Consider the following 17,819-nt stretch of genomic DNA (forward strand, 5'->3'; position numbering starts at 1 on the left):
ACAATTCAGAACTCAGAATTCTTGTTTTTTTTTTTTTTTTTTTTTTTTTTTTTTAAGACGGAGTCTCGCTCTGTCGCCCGGGCTGGAGTGCAGTGGCCGGATCTCAGCTCACTGCTAGCTCCACCTCCCAGGTTTACGCCATTCTCCTGCCTCAGCCTCCCGTGTAGCTGGGACTACAGGCGCCCGCCACCTCGCCCGGCTAGTTTTTTTATATTTTTTAGTAGAGACGGGGTTTCACAGCGTTAGCCAGGATGGTCTCGATCTCCTGACCTCGTGATCCGCCCGTCTCGGCCTCCCAAAGTGCTGGGATTACAGGCTTGAGCCGAATTCTTGTATAAGGCTTGTGAGAGTGTAGATTTGTACAATCACTTTGGAAAACTCTATGGCTATATACCATGAGACCCATCAATTCTATTTCCGGGCACATACCCAACAGAAATGTGTATAGATGTATACCGAAAGACATGTACAGGAATGTTCATAGCAGCAATATTCATAATAGCCAGAAACAGGTGACAGCCCAAATGCCTGTCAGCAGCCAAATGGACACTGTGGCATATTCACACAATGGAATGCTAAACAGCAATGAAAACAAAGGCAATACAGACACACATGATGTCTCAAAAGAGTACACATTAAATGATTCACTTTTCATAAAGTTCAAGAACAGAGATGAGGATGGTGCTGAGCTACAGGGAGGAGAGCAGTGACTGGCAAGGCCAGAAGGGGTGCTAGGTAAGTTCTGTTTGTGGATCAGAGTGGTGATAACTTTCACTTTGTGAAAAGGCATTCCTCTGTCCACTTAGGATTTGTGCATTTTTCCGTATGTAGGATATACGTCAATTTGAAGTTCACATATAGAGGGAGGGATTTAGAAGAACTGATAGGACATGGTGACTGACAGAGGTGGATAGAGAAGAACAGAAGGGATCTAGTGTGACTCAGGTTTTGGCCTGAGCAACTGGGTAAATGGGCGTTACCCTTTACTGAGCTAGGAAAGAGCAGAGGAGGAGTCAGCGGGGCAGGAGGGAAGTGGGGGAGGGAATCAAGTTCAGCTGTAGACATGCTACAGTGGAGGTGCCTATCAGGCATTGAGTGAAGTGTCAAGGAACCACCTAGAGATTCAAGTTTAGAGCCCCAGGGAGCAGAGCTGCAGACGCAGATCTGGAAGTGTTTGCTGTGTAAATAGAATGCCAGGTGTGAGCCTGGATGAGATCTCACAGAGCAGGAACTGGAGAGAAAAGAGAAGTCCCGAGGATGGAGTGGAGGAGAGGGACTCTAACAGCTGGCCTGGTGAAAGATGAAAGGCACAAAGGAGACCTAGAAGGAGCAGCCAGAGAGCTAGGAGGAAAACTGGGAGAGCGTAGTGTCCAAAGGCCAAGCGGTTTCAAAGAAACGGGAATGATCAACCGTATCTAATGCTGCCAATAGGTCAGGATGAGATGTGAGAATTGATTACTGGATTTAACAACGTGGAGGTTACTAGGGAACTTGCCAAGGGCAGTTCTGTGGAAGGGTGATACCTGAAGTGTGGACCACTATTTGTGGTACCACAGATGGGAGGTGAGGACGGGAAGGCATGAAAGACAGCTCTTCTAAGAGTTTGCTGTGTGAGTGAGCAGAAAAAGGGGGCAGGAAGGAGGTGGAGGACACAGTGTGGGTGGGGATTTTTAGGTGGGAGTTAGTACAGCATATGTGTGGAGGGGGAACAATGGATAGGACAAGGTCGTCTTATCCATTGACCTTGGGGCCAAGTCATTGAATAGGTGGGAAGGGGGCAAGATTGCATATGCTTGGGGCTTCACCTGTCTAGTTATAGGAAAGACAAGATTTAAGTGATCAGGGAAAGGTAGCCATGCAGATAAGGTGTTGCCTGAGAAGGCTGATAAAGGCTATACAACCCCTTCTCTTCCTCCTTCCTTAGCCAGACTCCAGCAGGTAGATTCAAAGGTTTCTTGTAGGATAGAAGTTCCTGCCTCAGCAGGGGCAAGGAGGCCTTGGGGCTGGGCTGGGCTGGGTGTGGCACTCTCCCTGCCAGCTTCTACAGCCCGGGGCAGGAACAAAAACCTGTGGGTGCCTCAGACCACAGCAGAGCTCACAGAACCTGCGGGAGTCAGGCTGACCCTCCGGCATGGTAGAGTTTGCGCCCTTGTTTGTGCCGTGGGAGCGCAGGCTGCAGACCCTTGCTGTCCTACAGTTTGTCTTCTCCTTCTTGGCTCTGGGTAAGTTGGGCTGCACTGTGGGATGGGAGACCACCGCACTCAGGTGGGGCAGAGCAGCCACACCAGGTGCACACAGCACATTGATGGTGGGAAGACACTTATCCTAAAGGGGGCTTTGTGGCGCTCAGAGCCCCTGCCCAGAGAGAACTCCTGGGCCTGCCCAGAGGCTTCTTGGTGATGGAGTGGGGTAGAAGTCACCATCTGCGGCTCTGGGTAGGTTACTTACTCTTCCTGGATTGCACTGTGGGTTCTCCTTTGGCACTTGGATGGAGACCAATCTGCAGGCTGCCAGGTGGTGTAGGAAAGCCTCTGCGTGGTGATGGGAGAGTTCTGGGCTCTGCGGCCCGCTCAGAGAGGAGGGATTTCCTTCTGTGCTCTCTGGGAGGAGGAAACGGGCTGGTAGTAGGGTAAGTGAGAGAAACAGGGAAAGAACAGGGCGGGGAGAAAGTGCAGGCTGAGAGCGGACTGTGGAGTGGGCATGCTGGGTACCAGGAAACCCGGAGTCAGACTCAGCTGGGCAACTGACCAGTTGCATGACTTTAGCCAGCCCATGCCTGACCTCTCCAAGCCTCGACTTCACCATCTGCAGATTGGGGACAACAATGCTGGCTTTACAGGGCTATTGTGAAGGAAATGAAGAAATGTGCTGACCTCTGCTCAGCACAGACCTGGCCTGGACCTTGGGCTGGGCTCACACTAGAGGGCATAAGCATGGCCCCTTACCCACCCCACCACTGATTTGTGGCCAGAGAGATCACCCTTGCCCAAACAACAGCTCTGCCGAAGGTAACATTTTCGAGGAGGGCCTGGATCCGTGGCTTGGGAAGGGAGAATGACTGGGAGTCCGTGGGATTTTTCCTTTCATCTGCTGGCACCAGACAGGGTAGGAACTGCTGCCTCCAGGGCTGGGGTTCTGCACACAGATACCATTCTCCTGGTTGTTGAAATGTTGACACACTCTGAACACATTGGTCAGTAGCCATTTCTCTCTCTCTCTCACACACACATACACCCACATACACACACACACGTACTTCCTCAGAAACTCCCGCACAATTCTGTAGCTAAAAAACTCCCTCTTGGCAAAGCAGGCCCTCCAGGACCCTGCCCTAGCTAGGGCTAGCCCTGCCCTAGCACCAGGGCTAAGGTGCATCTTAGCCCTGATGCACCCCTGATTCTGGGGCGGCCAGGGCTGGCCTCTTCCTCTGTCCCTCCTTCTTTCAACAACAAACGTCACTGGTCACTGGAGCTCAGCAGGGTTTGGGAACACTGCGTAGTTCAGAGTGGCCACAGACATGAGGTGGGAGCGGGAGGGACAGGGCCAGCTCTGGGGCTCCTGGAGGCCAGGTTGAGCTGCTTGGACTGTGCCCCAAGTTATGGGGAAGTCATGAAGGGCTTGAATAATGGGAGGGACCTACCTGGATTTATCTCTGGGAAAATGGGGCAGAGGATGAACAGAAAGAGAGCAGGAAAGGGTCTCCCTTTGCTCTGAGATCCCAAAAGATGGAAACCAAAACAGTTTATCCAACCAGTTGTCCCCATTGATTGAGTACTTGGTAAGTACTGACAACTCTCCTGGGGAGAAGGGAGACAGGCAGGGGATGGAGTGAATTAAGAGGCCTGGTGCAGTGGGGGAAAGTGAGCTTCGGTGTTAGGCCTACCTAGGCTCAACACGTGCTCCCAGTGACACTGGGCTGGCCGCAGTCCCTCTCGAGCCTTCCTCTCCTCCTGGGGCCAAGGATTGTACAGGACAGTGCTGCTGGTGCCAGGCCTATGGACAGAGCTCAGTCTGAGCAATCTCACCTGCCTTCCTCTCAGATCCTGTCCCTGACAGCTCCTTCTTCTCTCCGCAGCCGAGATCTGCATTGTGGGCTTCATAGCCCTCCTGTTTACAAGATTCTGGCTCCTCACTGTCTTGTATGCGGCCTGGTGGTACCTGGACCGAGACAAGCCGCGGCAGGGGGGCCGGCGCGTCCAGGCCATCAGGTGCTGGACCATATGGAAGTACATGAAGGACTATTTCCCCATCTCGGTGAGTATTGAGGCTGGTTGGGGTGGGGGAGGGAGTTGGCTGGGGCGTGGTCAGGGCCAGAGTGCCCACATCTTCATGGGAAAATATGGCCCTGCATGCATTGAGGAGGTTACTGGGCTGGGAGGTAGGAGCTAGGGCTTCTGCTACTATGTGACCTGGAGAAGAGTCCAGCTTCTCTCCAATCATGGTTTCGCATCTGCAGGGACGCGAGGCCAATACAGGGACTGATGAGTGCCCAGCGTTTGAAGGAGTTCTGTGGGGTATATGATGTAAGGCATGCCTATGTATCTTAAAGGCACAGACCCATGAGCAGCCCAGGCTTGGGAGCGAAGGTAATAAACTTACAGTTTCTAAGGACCATCTAACCTCACACTTAACATTCACCAGAAGGGGAGGCTGATACCCAGAGAAAGAGGAAATGTCACCAATGTCACACAAGTTCTTTTACAGATTTCCAAGTGTGTACACTGTGGGCAAAGGGACAGGTGAGAGAGCCCTGAATTGTTCTCAGATCCTACCCTGCCCCTAACTGGCATGTGGTGTATCTTTGGGCAAAGCTTTATCCTGTTCTGAGACTCAGTCTCCCCATGTATCTAGTAAGTAGACTGACTCCTCCTCCTCTGCATGCCTTCACATCTCTGACTTTCCGACTCCTGTCACCTCGTGGTCATTGTGGGCACTTGGCCCTGGACTTGAAGGTGTGTCCATAGCAGAGCAGATCCCTGGATTTGAGTGAGCAGATCTTTCGGCCCCTTCAACGGAATCCCAGGCAATCTGAAGCCTTGATCTATGCAGCCAGCCAGTGATGGTTTATTGGCCAGATGGGATAGGGTGGGGAAGGGACAGGCAGGGGCAGTTGGCCCTCCTCTGGAAGCAGGAGAGAAGAAAGGGATAAGACATGGCCTGTGGAGACAGGCAGACTAGACTCTGATCCCAAGTCAGCCCCATACCATACCGGCTGTAGGATCGTGGGCAAGTTAGTCTCTCTGAGCCTCAGTTTCCTCATATGTAAAATGGGGATAATGCCACATACCTCACTGGGTTGTGTAGATTCAATGATACAAAGCAGGTTAAGCACTTTGTAGGTTTTTTTTTTTTTGAGATGGAGTCTCGCTCTGGCACTGTCACCCAGGCTGGAGTGCAGTGGCGCGATCTCGGCTCACTGCAACCTCTGCCTCCCAGGTTCAAGCAATTCTCCTGCCTCAGCCTCCCATGTAGCTGGGACTACAGGTGCCGGCCACCATGCCTGGCTAATTCTTGTATTTTTAGTAGAGACGGAGTTTCACCATGTTGGTCAGGCTGGTCTCGAACTCCCAACCTTAGGTGATCCGCCCACCTCAGCCTCCCAAAGTGCTGGAATTACAGGCGTGAGCCGCCATGCCCGGCTAGCACTTTGTAGGTTTTCAGTAAACAGGTAGCTAGTATTATTTTACCTTGGCAGTGGGACTCTGAGAAGGCGTGGTCGTGACTTGAGTCTGGAGAGGACTCTGAGAGTCCTGCTGCTCTGACCTCCACACCTATGTAACTTCTCCCACTCTGCCTGGGAAGCCTACTTCTTCCTGTCCCTCCAGAAACAAGGTCTCCAGCTTGCAAAGGGGGAAGGGTAGAGGAAACAAGTCCACCAAAGTTAAGGAACTTGTCTGAATTATGGGAACGCAAGGTGGTTGGGATTCCTGCCTTGCTCCCTTCTGAGAGTCCTGGAGCCCAAGAAGGACTAGCAAAGGCTGAGCCACAACTGGAATGCAGGAGCCTCTAGCACCGCAGTGGGCAGGGCCTCCAGGGCAAAGGGCAAGGCGGGTGCTGGGCAGAGAGCGGGCAGTGGCTGGCAGAGACTGCCATGCTCACGAGGGGTGGTAGATGTGGAAAGGCAGAACATGGTCTAGCCTGGGGGGCTCAGGAGGGGGGCAGTCTCCCCTGCCCCTCATATGTGTTTCCTGCAAGGTCCCCTCCAGGGTCTTGTCAGCAAAGAAACTTAGGGCTTGCTGAGTTCTGGGAGCAGCCCATGGATGTGTCAGAGGCAGAGTCCTCATCCCCACCCCCGGACCTCTGGACTGTGAGATTCACCTCCCTTTCCTGCCTCTCCTCTCTCCAGCCTGGGCTTCCTCTTCTGTGCCAGGAAGGTCAGAGTCTCCCTGGGAAAGTGTGCTGTGGCCAGCCTGGGGACGTGTGTGTGACATCAGGGACCAAGCCAAAGAAAACCTGAAGCAGGCTCTGGCCTCCTGGAGAGCTTTGGAGGTTCTGGTCTCACTTCCCGCTCTTGAGTGAATCCCAAGCCCACTGGGGGAAAAAAAGCAGCCTGAAAAGGCAAACACACAAGCACAGGCCCAGACACTTGCCACACGGTGAGTTCTGAGCCACAGCCTGACATCCAGCACAGCTAAAGCAGAAGGCAGGCCTGCAGAGGAGGCTGGGGAGGCCCTCAGGTCAGAGGGTGGAGGCCATTGGAGGCCATTCTGCAGGACTGGGACTGCTCACCTGAACGTTCTCCCGGGGTGTCTTCAGCCAGCCCAAGGGCCTCAAAGGACAGCATCTGGCCCTCTGTGCACCTGGAGCCTTTCCAGTTGCAGGTCTGGCAGAAATGCTGAGGCAGCTCTGCGCCTACCCTATCAACGTCCTTCCTGCTCCTTCCTCAGCCAGGTGGCTCTTGAGGAGGATATCTCAACCTTAGTACTGTTAACACTGGTGGGACACAGGCCTTGATTTGCAGAAATTCTATGTGCACCGTTTTTTTTGTTTGTTTGTTTGTTTTGTTTTTGTTTTTTCGAGATGGAGTTTCACTTTTGTTGCCCAGTCTGGAATGCAGTGGCGTGATATTGGCTCACTGCAACCTCCACCTCCCAGGTTCAAGCGATTCTCTTGCCTCAGCATCCTGAGTAACTGGGATTACAGGCACCCGCCTCCACTCCTGGCTAATTTGTACTTTTTTAGTAGATACGGAGTTTCACCATGTTGACCAGGCTAGTCTCAAACTCCCGACCTCAGATGATCTGCCCGCCTCGGTCTCCCAAAGTGCTGGGATTACAGGCGTCAGCTACTGCGCCTGCTCCCGTGCACCATTTTGTGTGTGTGTGTGTGTGTGTGTGTGTGTTTCCAGAATCCTTGCTCACCGCAGGCCCTTTGCAGCACCATCTGCTGAAGGTGGCAATGCCACCGAGTGGCCAGCAGAGGGCGAGATGATGTTGATTTTGACTATGTTCTAAGCTGGGCCTGTTGGGTGGGGCTGTGGCCTGCAGACTCTCTTTCCATAGACCCTCCCACCCTCCCACACACCTTTACTGCCCAAGCCCTGAAGGGATCATGGGGTGAGCAGACAGTAGGGAGCCCCAGCTCTGCTGAGCTCCCCCACCATTCACAAACCTCTACGTTCCCCTGCCATATACATGTGGCCGTCCAGTGATTTCTGAGCTTTTATCAGTTCTTACTGTGCTTTTATGAACTAGCACCTGGTGATGGAATTTCAAGAAAAATTCAGAAACCGTTTCTGGGCCTCGGAACTTTCTAAAGTCACCCAGTCAGCCTCCCACAGAGCTAGTTGTGGAGTGTCAGGCAATGTTTTGTGTAGGAGGAGCTGTTCCCACCTGATACTGAAGACCCACCCAGGCTCTGGGTTTCCCTGGCACTGAAGATTTTGTCATCTGGAGCAAAACACGGTCTCCATGTCATCTGGAGCAAACACGGTCTCCATGGGCCAAGGCCTCAGGCACCAAGGGCTATGACCAGGGCTTTGACCAGCTGTCAGGAAATGCTGCCTGCACCATGCCTGTCACTGTCAGAGCCCGGCTTGGGGCAGCCTGCAGGCCACCTCCTTGACCCCACCCACACACACCTGTGACAAACCCTCAGGTCTTCTGCAGCCTGCCAGGCATCTCTAGGGCCTTCGTGCCTGACCTCCTACCCACCACCTCTCAGCACTGGGTCTCTCTTTTTTTTTTTTTTTGAGACGGAGTCTCACTCTGTCGCCCAGGCTGGAGTACAGTGGCCGGATCTCAGCTCACTGCAAGCTCTGCCTCCTGGGTTCACGCCATTCTCCTGCCTCAGCCTCCCAAGTAGCTGGGACTACAGGCGCCGCCACCTCGCCCGGCTAGTTTTTTGTATTTTTTTTAGTAGAGACGGGGTTTCACCATGTTAGCCAGGATGGTCTCGATCTCCTGACCTTGTGATCCGCCCGCCTCGGCCTCCCAAAGTGCTGGGATTACAGGCTTGAGCCACCGCACCCGGCCATCACTGGGTCTCTTAACCCGAGTCACTGGGACTCAGGTGCCCAGCTTTCACCCAGGACAGAAATCCCAGCTTACACAATCTAGGATGTGTGCTTTCCCCTGAGATTGCCCCCTTGGTTATAGGAAGGCTCTGCCTGGGAGGTCTTCTCACATGGAGCTGGGGCGCACCTCCAGGACCCTCCCAGGAGTCCTACCTCTGCCATGGGCAGGGAGAGCTGGCACAGAGCACAGCGGTTCCCTTAGCCCCAGGGCTGCCTTGCAGGGACTGGGGGCCTCCCACTCTATTCTGGTCCACTGCACCCCACAGCCAGGTAGCTCTCCAGGTAGCTTTGTCCACCTGAGCACCATTCAAATTTGAGGCTGTATTATTCTATGTTGTGGGGACTGTCTGCACCCCTGGCATCTACTCACTCAATGCCAGTAGCACTATCCCTCCCTGCTGTGACAGCCAAAAACATTTATAGACATTACCAAATGACTTCTGTTAGGGGAGGGGGAGGAGCTGGGGGCATACACTCGCCCCAGTGAAGAACCACTGCTCTAAGCCCTGGGCTCTGCCTCCTAAACTCCTCCAGCCTGATTTCTTCTCCCCTGGCCCTAAGCCCTGACCATACATATCTCTTTATCTTGGCTCTACTTCTGCCAATGCCCCCAGCAGCCCATCCACCACACTGCGGCTGGAATAATCCTCATAAAATGAGTGAAATACTGCAGTGACAGTGACTCCCATGGCTCTTAAAGTCTATTTTGCTGCAGCCTTCCAGTCCCTGCACCCCACCCACCCCTCACCTGCTTGTCCTCCCTTTGTCATCGGAGCTATCTAGGCATGAGCTATGTCACTTATGCTGGCGCTCTTACTTGGAGTGCACCCCCTTACCCCATGAATCCCCTTTTACTTAGGACTCCTACAGGGTGGCAGAGCCTCCTGGTTACACGCACAGAACCAGGCTTCTGGGTTCAAACCCTGGCTCTAAGTCTATACTAGCTATATGACCTACAACTAGTTAATGAACCTTGTGTCTCCATCTCCTCATCTGCTAAGTGGGGGCGGGCAATGATACAATACTTCCCTCATACGGTTGATGGAGGGTGAGGCAAGTTGGTGTACACAAGGTGCCTGGGGCCTGGTAGATACTGGGAGTGTTTACCAACTCTGGCACTCTTTCCAGCTTTCAGGGCCTGGCACTTACTGTATTTCTTCAACAAGTGGGCAGGGAGAGTACGCATGTTAGAATTGAGGAGATGTGTCCATGGGTATCAATGTGTGTCTGTGAAGTGAGTGTGTGACTATGGTGGGGCGAGAACCAGCTAATAACTTATCAACAGAGTGGACTGGGGAGGCCAAAACCCTACCCGGGGCCACAGGGAGTTACAGCCAGGGCCGAGGAGAATATCCAAGCCTTTCCATCCATCTGAGCTGGATGCGGGGAGACAGGGAAGCACCCTAGTCCCTAAACACACACACACACACACACACACACACACACACACACACACACACAGCTAACCGCCTGACTCTGAAAGGGGATTTTTGAATTTTGATGTGTAACCAAATCCCCTAGGAAATCTGTCACAAATCAGATGCCCAGGGCCAGATCAGACCTACTGAATCAGACCCTGCATGCCCAGCATTTTTAACCTGCCAATTAATCTAAGCATATAAATAGGCCATGAACAGGCTCTCCCACGCCAGGCCCTGGAGCAGTGCGAGGCAGGTTGTTGATGCAGGAGCCACTTTCTCCTGGGAGAAGGGAATCGAGAGAACCCTGGACCTTCCAAGTCTGACTAGCAAGTGAAAGGCCCCAAAGACAGTCCTGAGTGCCAAGATATTTCCCTGGGTCTGGAACAAAGGCTTCCTGGCTCATTTTGCGCTCTCTCCCCCTCTCTCTCTCTCTCTGTCTCTCTTTGATGCTTTCTGCAGGAGATGGCAGAACTCAGAGCCATCTGTGTGGCTCAGGGCAGGTCTCCACAGCTCAGTTTGCTGGACTGTCACATTGGGCCTATCATACTCCAGCCAGCCTCCCTAGGGCCAGATTGAACATTAAACAAGCTAACAGCATGGCTGCTTTGTGAACCATAAAGAATCTGTTAGGACAGTGGGCTCTTGAGGCTCTTCAGTTGACCTACGGCTGTGAGGGGGCACAAGATCGTTTGTGAAGAAATGGGAATGGACAGACACAGTAGAGACATAGCAGTCCCCCGCTGTCCTCCCCCCCACTCAATGTCCAGATGTCCACTCCCGGAGAGCCCTATGTGGTGCTGTGATCGTTTAGGCAGGGACTGAAGAGCGTCTTGGGGTTAAAAGTAGCACCCCTGTAGCCCCTGCCAAAGAACTGAAAACATTTTCACACCAAGACTTGTACACAAGTGCTCGTGGCCATGTTATTTGTTATAGCCCAAGGGTGAAACCACTCAAATGTCCTTGACTAATGAATGGACATCCAAGATGTAGAATATCCATAAAATGGAATAGTATACAGTCACAGCAAGGAATGAAGTACAGATACATACTACAACATAGATAAACCTCCAATCATGCTAAATGAAGGAAACCAGACGCAAATGCCACATATTGTATGATTCCATTTACGTGAAATGTCTGGAACAGGCAAATCCATAGAGACAGAAAGTAAATTCGTGGTTCCAGGGGCTGGGGAGAGGGGGAGTGACTTCTAATGGGTATGAGTTTATTTTGGAGTGTTGAAAATGCTCTGGAATTAGATATTGATTGGTAACACAGCTTTTTAACCTATGAATGATTTTTTTTTTTTTTTTTTTAAGACAGGATCTTGGCCAGGTGTGGTGGCTCACACCTGTGATCCCAGCACTTTGGGAGGCTGAGGGGGATGGATCATTTGAGGTCAAGAGCTCAAGACCAGCCTGGCCAACATGGTGAAACCCCATCTCCACTAAAAATACAAAAATGAGCCTGGCGGTAGTGGTGCACACCTGTAATCCCAGGTACTCAGGAGGCTGAGGCAGGAGGATCGCTTGAGCCTGGGAGGCAGAAGTTGCAGCGAGCTGAGATTGTGCCACTGTACTCACGTCTGGGCGACAGAGTAAGACCCTATCTCAAAAAAAAAAAAGAAAGAAAGACAGGATCTCTTTCTGTAATCCAGGCTGGAGTGCAGCGGTGCAATCATAACTCACTGCAGCCTCATTCCTGAGCTCAAGCAATCCTCCCGCCTCAGCCTCCCAAGTAGCTTGGACTACAGGCATGTACCACCACAACTTTAAAAAAAATGTTTGTAGAGATGGAGTCTCACTGTGTTGCCAGGCTGCTAAGATTAGAGGTGTGAGCCACCACACCTATCCCATACCTTTTAAATATATTGAAATCCTGAATTTCATACTTAAAATGGATACATTTTATGGTATATAAATCATATCAACCAAAAGCGATAGCAACCCCCAGAGCCTAGTAACCTGGCTATGCCCTTCTCCAGGCCCCACTGCCTGCTGCACACCCAGCCTGCCAGGGCATGTACCCAGGCCAGGATTTTCCTGACAGCCATCCATCTTCGTTTAGTCATACTCCCTTCACCTAACAGAACTGAGGGAGGGAGACAGACCACAGCACTTCATAAGTCTCCTCTCTTCTTTGTTTACCCCCTTCAACCCAGTAGCAACCCTGCCAGGGAGGCGTTATCAGTGTCCTGTGGGACTGAAATAATTGACCCACAGAGGGGACAGGGGCCTGACAACCGTCATGTGATGAGCCAGCGGCAGAACCTGGGTCTCCTGACTCAAGGTTCTTTTTCTCACTAGTGGAACCCCGGTAACATGCCAGGATAGGATTGGGGTCAGGGAGCCTTCCTTCTGAGGCTGCACCATCCTCATCCATTGGGCTTATTCCTTCCTTCCTTCATGCCATACCCTTTCCAGAGCATCTCCTCTGTTCCAGGCCTGCACTGGGGACACAGATGCATCAGACACATGGTCTGTAATCTTCACAGGGATGTTGTGATAGATTTGGGTCCAGGGGACAGATGAAAGAGGTTAGCATAGAAAGATACCAATAGAGACCACATCTAGGGAGGTGCAGACGACACCTCAGTATCCAAGTGCCTGCACTGTGGGAGGGCCTGCGTCTAGGTCACTGAGCCAGTATTAGTACATGTATCTATGTGCACATATCCAATTGCATGCTCTGTGGGACCACAATAGATAAAGTGCGCGTAGATGCCCATTCTAATATTGGCTCAGTGACCTAGACACAGGCCCTTCCACTCACCAGGGTGTTTCTCTATGCACAAATGCTTTTCTTTTTTTTTTTTTTTTTTTTTTTTTTGAGATGGAGTTTTTTGCTCTTGTTGCCCAGGCTGGAGTGCAGTGGCATGATCTCGGTTCACTGCAACCTCTGCCTCCCAAGTTCAAGTGATTCTCCTGTCTCAGCCTCCTGAGTAGCTGTGATTACAGGCGCCTGCCACTACACCTAGCTAATTTTTGGTATTTTTATTAGAGGTGGGGTTTCACCATGTTGGCCAGGCTGGTCTCAAACTCCTGACCTCGGGTGATCCACCCGCCTTGGCCTCCCAAAGTGCTGAGATTACAGGCATGAGCCACCACGCCTGGCCGGAACATTGTTTTTCTTAAAATGGGGCTATTTCAGCATGGTGATACCCCTGTGTAGCCTCTTGATGCCTTCATGTTGTATCCTGTACAGGTGGTATTGGTATAAGTAATTCCAGGCACCATGATGCCTGAGTTTCTCAGTAGCCCTAGGAGGTAGTAGGGACAGGGCCAAATACTGTATTGCCACTTTATAAATGAGGAGTCTGTAGGAGAGGGAAGCAATTTGTCCCAAGCCAGCATCAACTCTGTGGCACAGCCAGCACCATGGTATCTCCAGGTGCTGTTACACACCATATCTGAATCTTCGTAAGAACCCAGGGTGGTCAGACATATGGATGAAGACCTGGAGGCTCAGGGGGGTTTCCCAAGGTCACACCAGTGAGGGGAAGAGTCAGGGTTGGAACACAGGCCCCGCCCTGGCTCAGTAGGTTGCTGTCCCTGCAGCTGGTCAAGACTGCTGAGCTGGACCCCTCTCGGAACTACATTGCGGGCTTCCACCCCCATGGAGTCCTGGCAGCCGGAGCCTTTGCCAACCTGTGCACTGAGAGCACAGGCTTCTCTTCGATCTTCCCTGGTATCCGCCCCCATCTGATGATGCTGACCTTGTGGTTCCGGGCCCCCTTCTTCAGAGATTACATCATGTCCGCAGGTGAGTGTTTCCACCCCTGAGCAGCTCAGGGAAGGTAACAAATTTTCAGGAGGGTTGCCAACAGTTCTATACTTCTTCCAAGAGTGTGTGCAGTAGGAGAAGGAGGCTGGGCCCAAAGAAGCACTTCCTACAGCACCATGCTGGGTGCTAAGTCCATCAGAGGGTTGGGAAGAGGGAGAGGACTCAGGGAGCTCCTAGCTGGAATGGGGTGCAGTGGGGGCAACCCCAGGCCTTGCTGGTGATCTCTTTCATGGGCTACATGTGCTTTCATAGCCCTTGCTCCCTCACCCCATACCTGACCCACCTTTCTCTTTCCACAGGGTTGGTCACATCAGAAAAGGAGAGCGCTGCTCACATTCTGAACAGGAAGGGTGGCGGAAACTTGCTGGGCATCATTGTAGGGGGTGCCCAGGAGGCCCTGGATGCCAGGCCTGGATCCTTCACGCTGTTACTGCGGAAGCGAAAGGGCTTCATCAGGCTCGCCCTGACACACGGGTATCAAGCCTCTGGGAAGAGCACTCTGGTTTCAGTTGGCGATTGGCAAGGATTTTATTTTGGTGGGAAGAGGGCAGAGACGAAGGCAGATTCTATTTTGGTAGAGATTTTCAGTCCATTCACAATGAAGATTATATTTTGGTGTCTCACGCCCAAATACCTAGAGAAGTTTCCACAAGGGAGACTCAGTAATCTAAGAAACTAGGTGGCAATGAACATATTCCACAAAACTAGCACTTGACCTGAGACCTATGGTATCTAGAAGAGTGATATTTGGGGTACATTTCAGAGCTCTTCTCCCTACTTGGGGTGAAGCATCCTTGAGAAACATGAGCCAGCTGAGGTGGGAGAGATTTTTCTGGGAAAAACAATGCAGATTTGTATATCTGGGAGGACTGGACTGTCTGAAGCATGCTGGTCTACCTCTCATGGTGCAACTGGGAAGTTGTGGCCCCTGCAAGGGACCTGCCCAAGGTCAGAGAATGGGGCTGTGAAGGTCTGGGAGATAACCCAGGCCTCCACTTCCAGCCCAGGTGGCTGACCTCTGCTCCATTTCTTGGTCACAGAGTCCCTGCAGGAAGCTAAAGGGCCTTTCAGCTTGTGCCTTCTCTGGGGCCTCTCACATGCCCTCTTTCCTCTATTTGTCTCCAGGGCACCCCTGGTGCCGATCTTCTCCTTCGGGGAGAATGACCTATTTGACCAGATTCCCAACTCTTCTGGCTCCTGGTTGCGCTGTATCCAGAATCGGTTGCAGAAGATCATGGGCATCTCCCTCCCACTCTTTCATGGCCGTGGTGTCTTCCAGTACAGCTTTGGTTTAATACCCTACCGCCGGCCCATCACCACTGTGGGTAAGTCCAGGACCAGGCTGGGAGGGAGGAGGCTATGTTGTGTGCTGCAAGCGGACGTGGAGATGGGCCAGCTTTATTCCTGCCCTAATGGGGCTCACATTCTAGACTGGGAAACATACACACGCAAGCAGATAGAATAGAAGACAGTCTGGGATAGGAACTGTAGCAGAGGTGCCAAGAGCAATAGTTGCGACCAGTTGCCGAGCATCTGCTGTGTGCCAGGCGCTACGCTAGCTGCCCTACATGAAGCAACTCAGCTTATTCTAACAACCTTCAAGGCAGGGAGCCTGGAGTGCAGTGGCACAATCTTGGCTCACTGCAACCTCTGCCTCCCGGGTTCAAGAAATTTTAATGCCTCAACCTCCCGAGTAGCTGGGACTACAGTTGCTCACCACAAAACTCAGCTAATTTTTGTATTTTTAGTAGAGATGGGGTTTCACCATGTTGACCAGGCTGGTCTCAAACTCCTGACCTCAAGTGATCCACCTGCCTCAGCCTCCCAAAGTGCTGGAATTAAAGGCATGGGCCATTGCGCCTGGCCATACCTTCAAGACAGGAGTTACTATACCCATTTCATTGATGTAAACTGGGGCTCAGAGAAGTTAAGTATCTTCCAAAATATCACACTGTTTTTGTATAACAAAGTTGGGTTTTTTATTAGGATCATTCTGACTTTTTACAGTGCCAGAAAAGGTGGGTTTGATTCTTTTTTTTTTCTTTTTGAGACAGAGTCCTGCTCTGTTGCCCAGGCTAGAGTGCAGTGGCATGAGCTCAGCTCACTGCAACCTCCACCTCCCAGGTTCAAGCGATTCTCCTGCCTCAACCTCCAGAGTAGCTGGGATTACAGGTGCATGCCACCACGCCTGGGTAATTTTTGTATTTTTAGTAGACATAGGGTTTCACCATGTTGGCCAGGCTCGTCTGGAACTCCTGACCTAAAGTGATCCCCCAGGCTCAGCCTCCCAAAGTACTGGGATTACAGGCATGAGCCACCATGCCCGGCCTCTGAAAGACTTTATAGGGAGAAGTCCATTTATCTCATCTCCATCCATCCACTTGCTAATTGAGCAGACTTGGTAAACCCCTACATCATGACCCGCCCTGTGTTGTGTGGCAATATTTTCAAGAATTTTAATACTTCTGCTGCCTCCAGAACTATTGCCAGAAGAGAGGACAGAGGACCTGCCTTCTCAGCCAGGCAGAACCAGAGAAAGAGATGAGTTAGGTCCATCCTGATTCCTCCCTGGGGTAAGAGATCCACTGCAAGTCAGTGTGGAGGGGTAGAGGGGAAAGAAGAGCTGCCTGGGCTATGAACTCACTCCATCTTAGAAATATAGCCGCTTCCAATCATGGCATCTTGGACTCCCCAGATCATATAGTCTGAAGGTGAAGGGCACACCCCCGGGGTCTAAAACCTGGCAGTGGTTCTTCCTGGCTATGTGACCTTGAACAAGTCAGGTAAACTCTCTGAGCCTCATTGACTCATCTGTCAAATAGGAATAATGACAGTTTTTTATACCCATAGGATAAAAGGGAGTATTTCATGTAAAGCACCTAATACATTGCCTGACACATTGAAATCCAGCCATTGGCTGGTCGCAGTGGCTCACACTTGTAATCCCTGCACTTTAGGAGACTGAGGAGGGCAGATCATGAGGTCAGGAATTCAAGACCAGCCTGGCCAACGTGGCGAAACCCTATCTCTACTAAAAATACAAAAATTAGCTGGGCATGGTGGCGCATGCCTGTAATCCCAGCTACTCGGAAGGCTGAGGCAGGAGAATTGCTTGAACCAAGACGCGGGAGGTGGAGGTTGCAGTGAGCTGAGATTGTGCCACTGCACTCCAGCCTGGGCTACAGAGTGAGACTCTGCAGGAAAGAAAGAAAGAAAGAGAGAGAGAGAGAGAGGAAGGGAGAAAGAGAGAGAGAAAGAAAGAGAGAAAGGGAGAAAGAAAAGAAATCCAGCCATTGTTATTATATCAGAATCTTGGAGTTGCCCTAATGTCTTAAAATTCATTACCTGAGATTAGGGTTGGAAGGAATGGCAGTAAGAGCACTTTTCTGCAGGGATGAACCATGGGGATGGGCCCCTGCCCCAAGGGCCCCTTCCCTACCCTAAGCCACTGTACACCTCTATGCCTTGCAGTGGGGAAGCCCATCGAGGTACAGAAGACGCTGCATCCCTCGGAGGAGGAGGTGAACCAGCTGCACCAGCGCTATATCAAAGAGCTGTGCAACCTCTTCGAGGCCCACAAACTTAAGTTCAACATTCCTGCTGACCAACACTTGGAGTTCTGCTGAGCCCAAAGGGCAGGGCCAACATTAGGGAGCCCAGCAGGAGGTGCTGTGCTCTGAGAAGACTTCCTGGAGGTGTTTGTTGAACATATCTGCAGAGCCTTCCCTGACTCCTGCAAATCCAACCCATGTCAGGCTGTAAGTCAGAGCGGGCAATGCAGAAGAGGAGACCAGATTCTGGCACTGCAATCTGCACTGCTGCTACAAGACTTCTGCAAGCCTCCTGCTCCTTGGCTTCTGTCTGCTCAATGAAATGGGAGAAAGGACTGGAGGAGAATGTTTTCTGAGGTCTCTGATCTCTGTTGTAATGTCACTCAAACATTATAAAAGGAAATGCAGGGGAACAAAGAGAACAGAAAGGTTTTTATTCCTCTGACCTTGAGTGACAGCACAAAAGAGTGACAGCACCAGCTCCAGTCCCTTCTCCTACAAGACCTGTCATCTTGCACCCTGGATGTCCCAGGTCCTCCCTCTCCATGC

The 17,819-nt window shown here is 51.7% G+C and overlaps 1 protein-coding gene across 1 annotated transcript; it reads left to right on the forward strand.

Moving 5' to 3' along the window:
• Positions 1-2,061: 2,061 nt before the first annotated feature.
• On the forward strand, positions 2,062-17,395 carry MOGAT2 (monoacylglycerol O-acyltransferase 2). Its single transcript, XM_023209136.1, has 6 exons — positions 2,062-2,222; positions 4,076-4,254; positions 13,494-13,698; positions 14,019-14,193; positions 14,845-15,044; positions 17,191-17,395. Exons 1-6 carry the CDS (start codon positions 2,132-2,134, stop codon positions 17,343-17,345), a joined length of 1,005 nt encoding a protein of 334 aa, XP_023064904.1. The 5' UTR covers positions 2,062-2,131; the 3' UTR covers positions 17,346-17,395.
• Positions 17,396-17,819: the final 424 nt, after the last annotated feature.

This window comes from Piliocolobus tephrosceles, chromosome 13, assembly GCF_002776525.5.
Source record: "Piliocolobus tephrosceles isolate RC106 chromosome 13, ASM277652v3, whole genome shotgun sequence".
In the NCBI taxonomy this organism is placed as follows: domain Eukaryota; kingdom Metazoa; phylum Chordata; class Mammalia; order Primates; family Cercopithecidae; genus Piliocolobus; species Piliocolobus tephrosceles.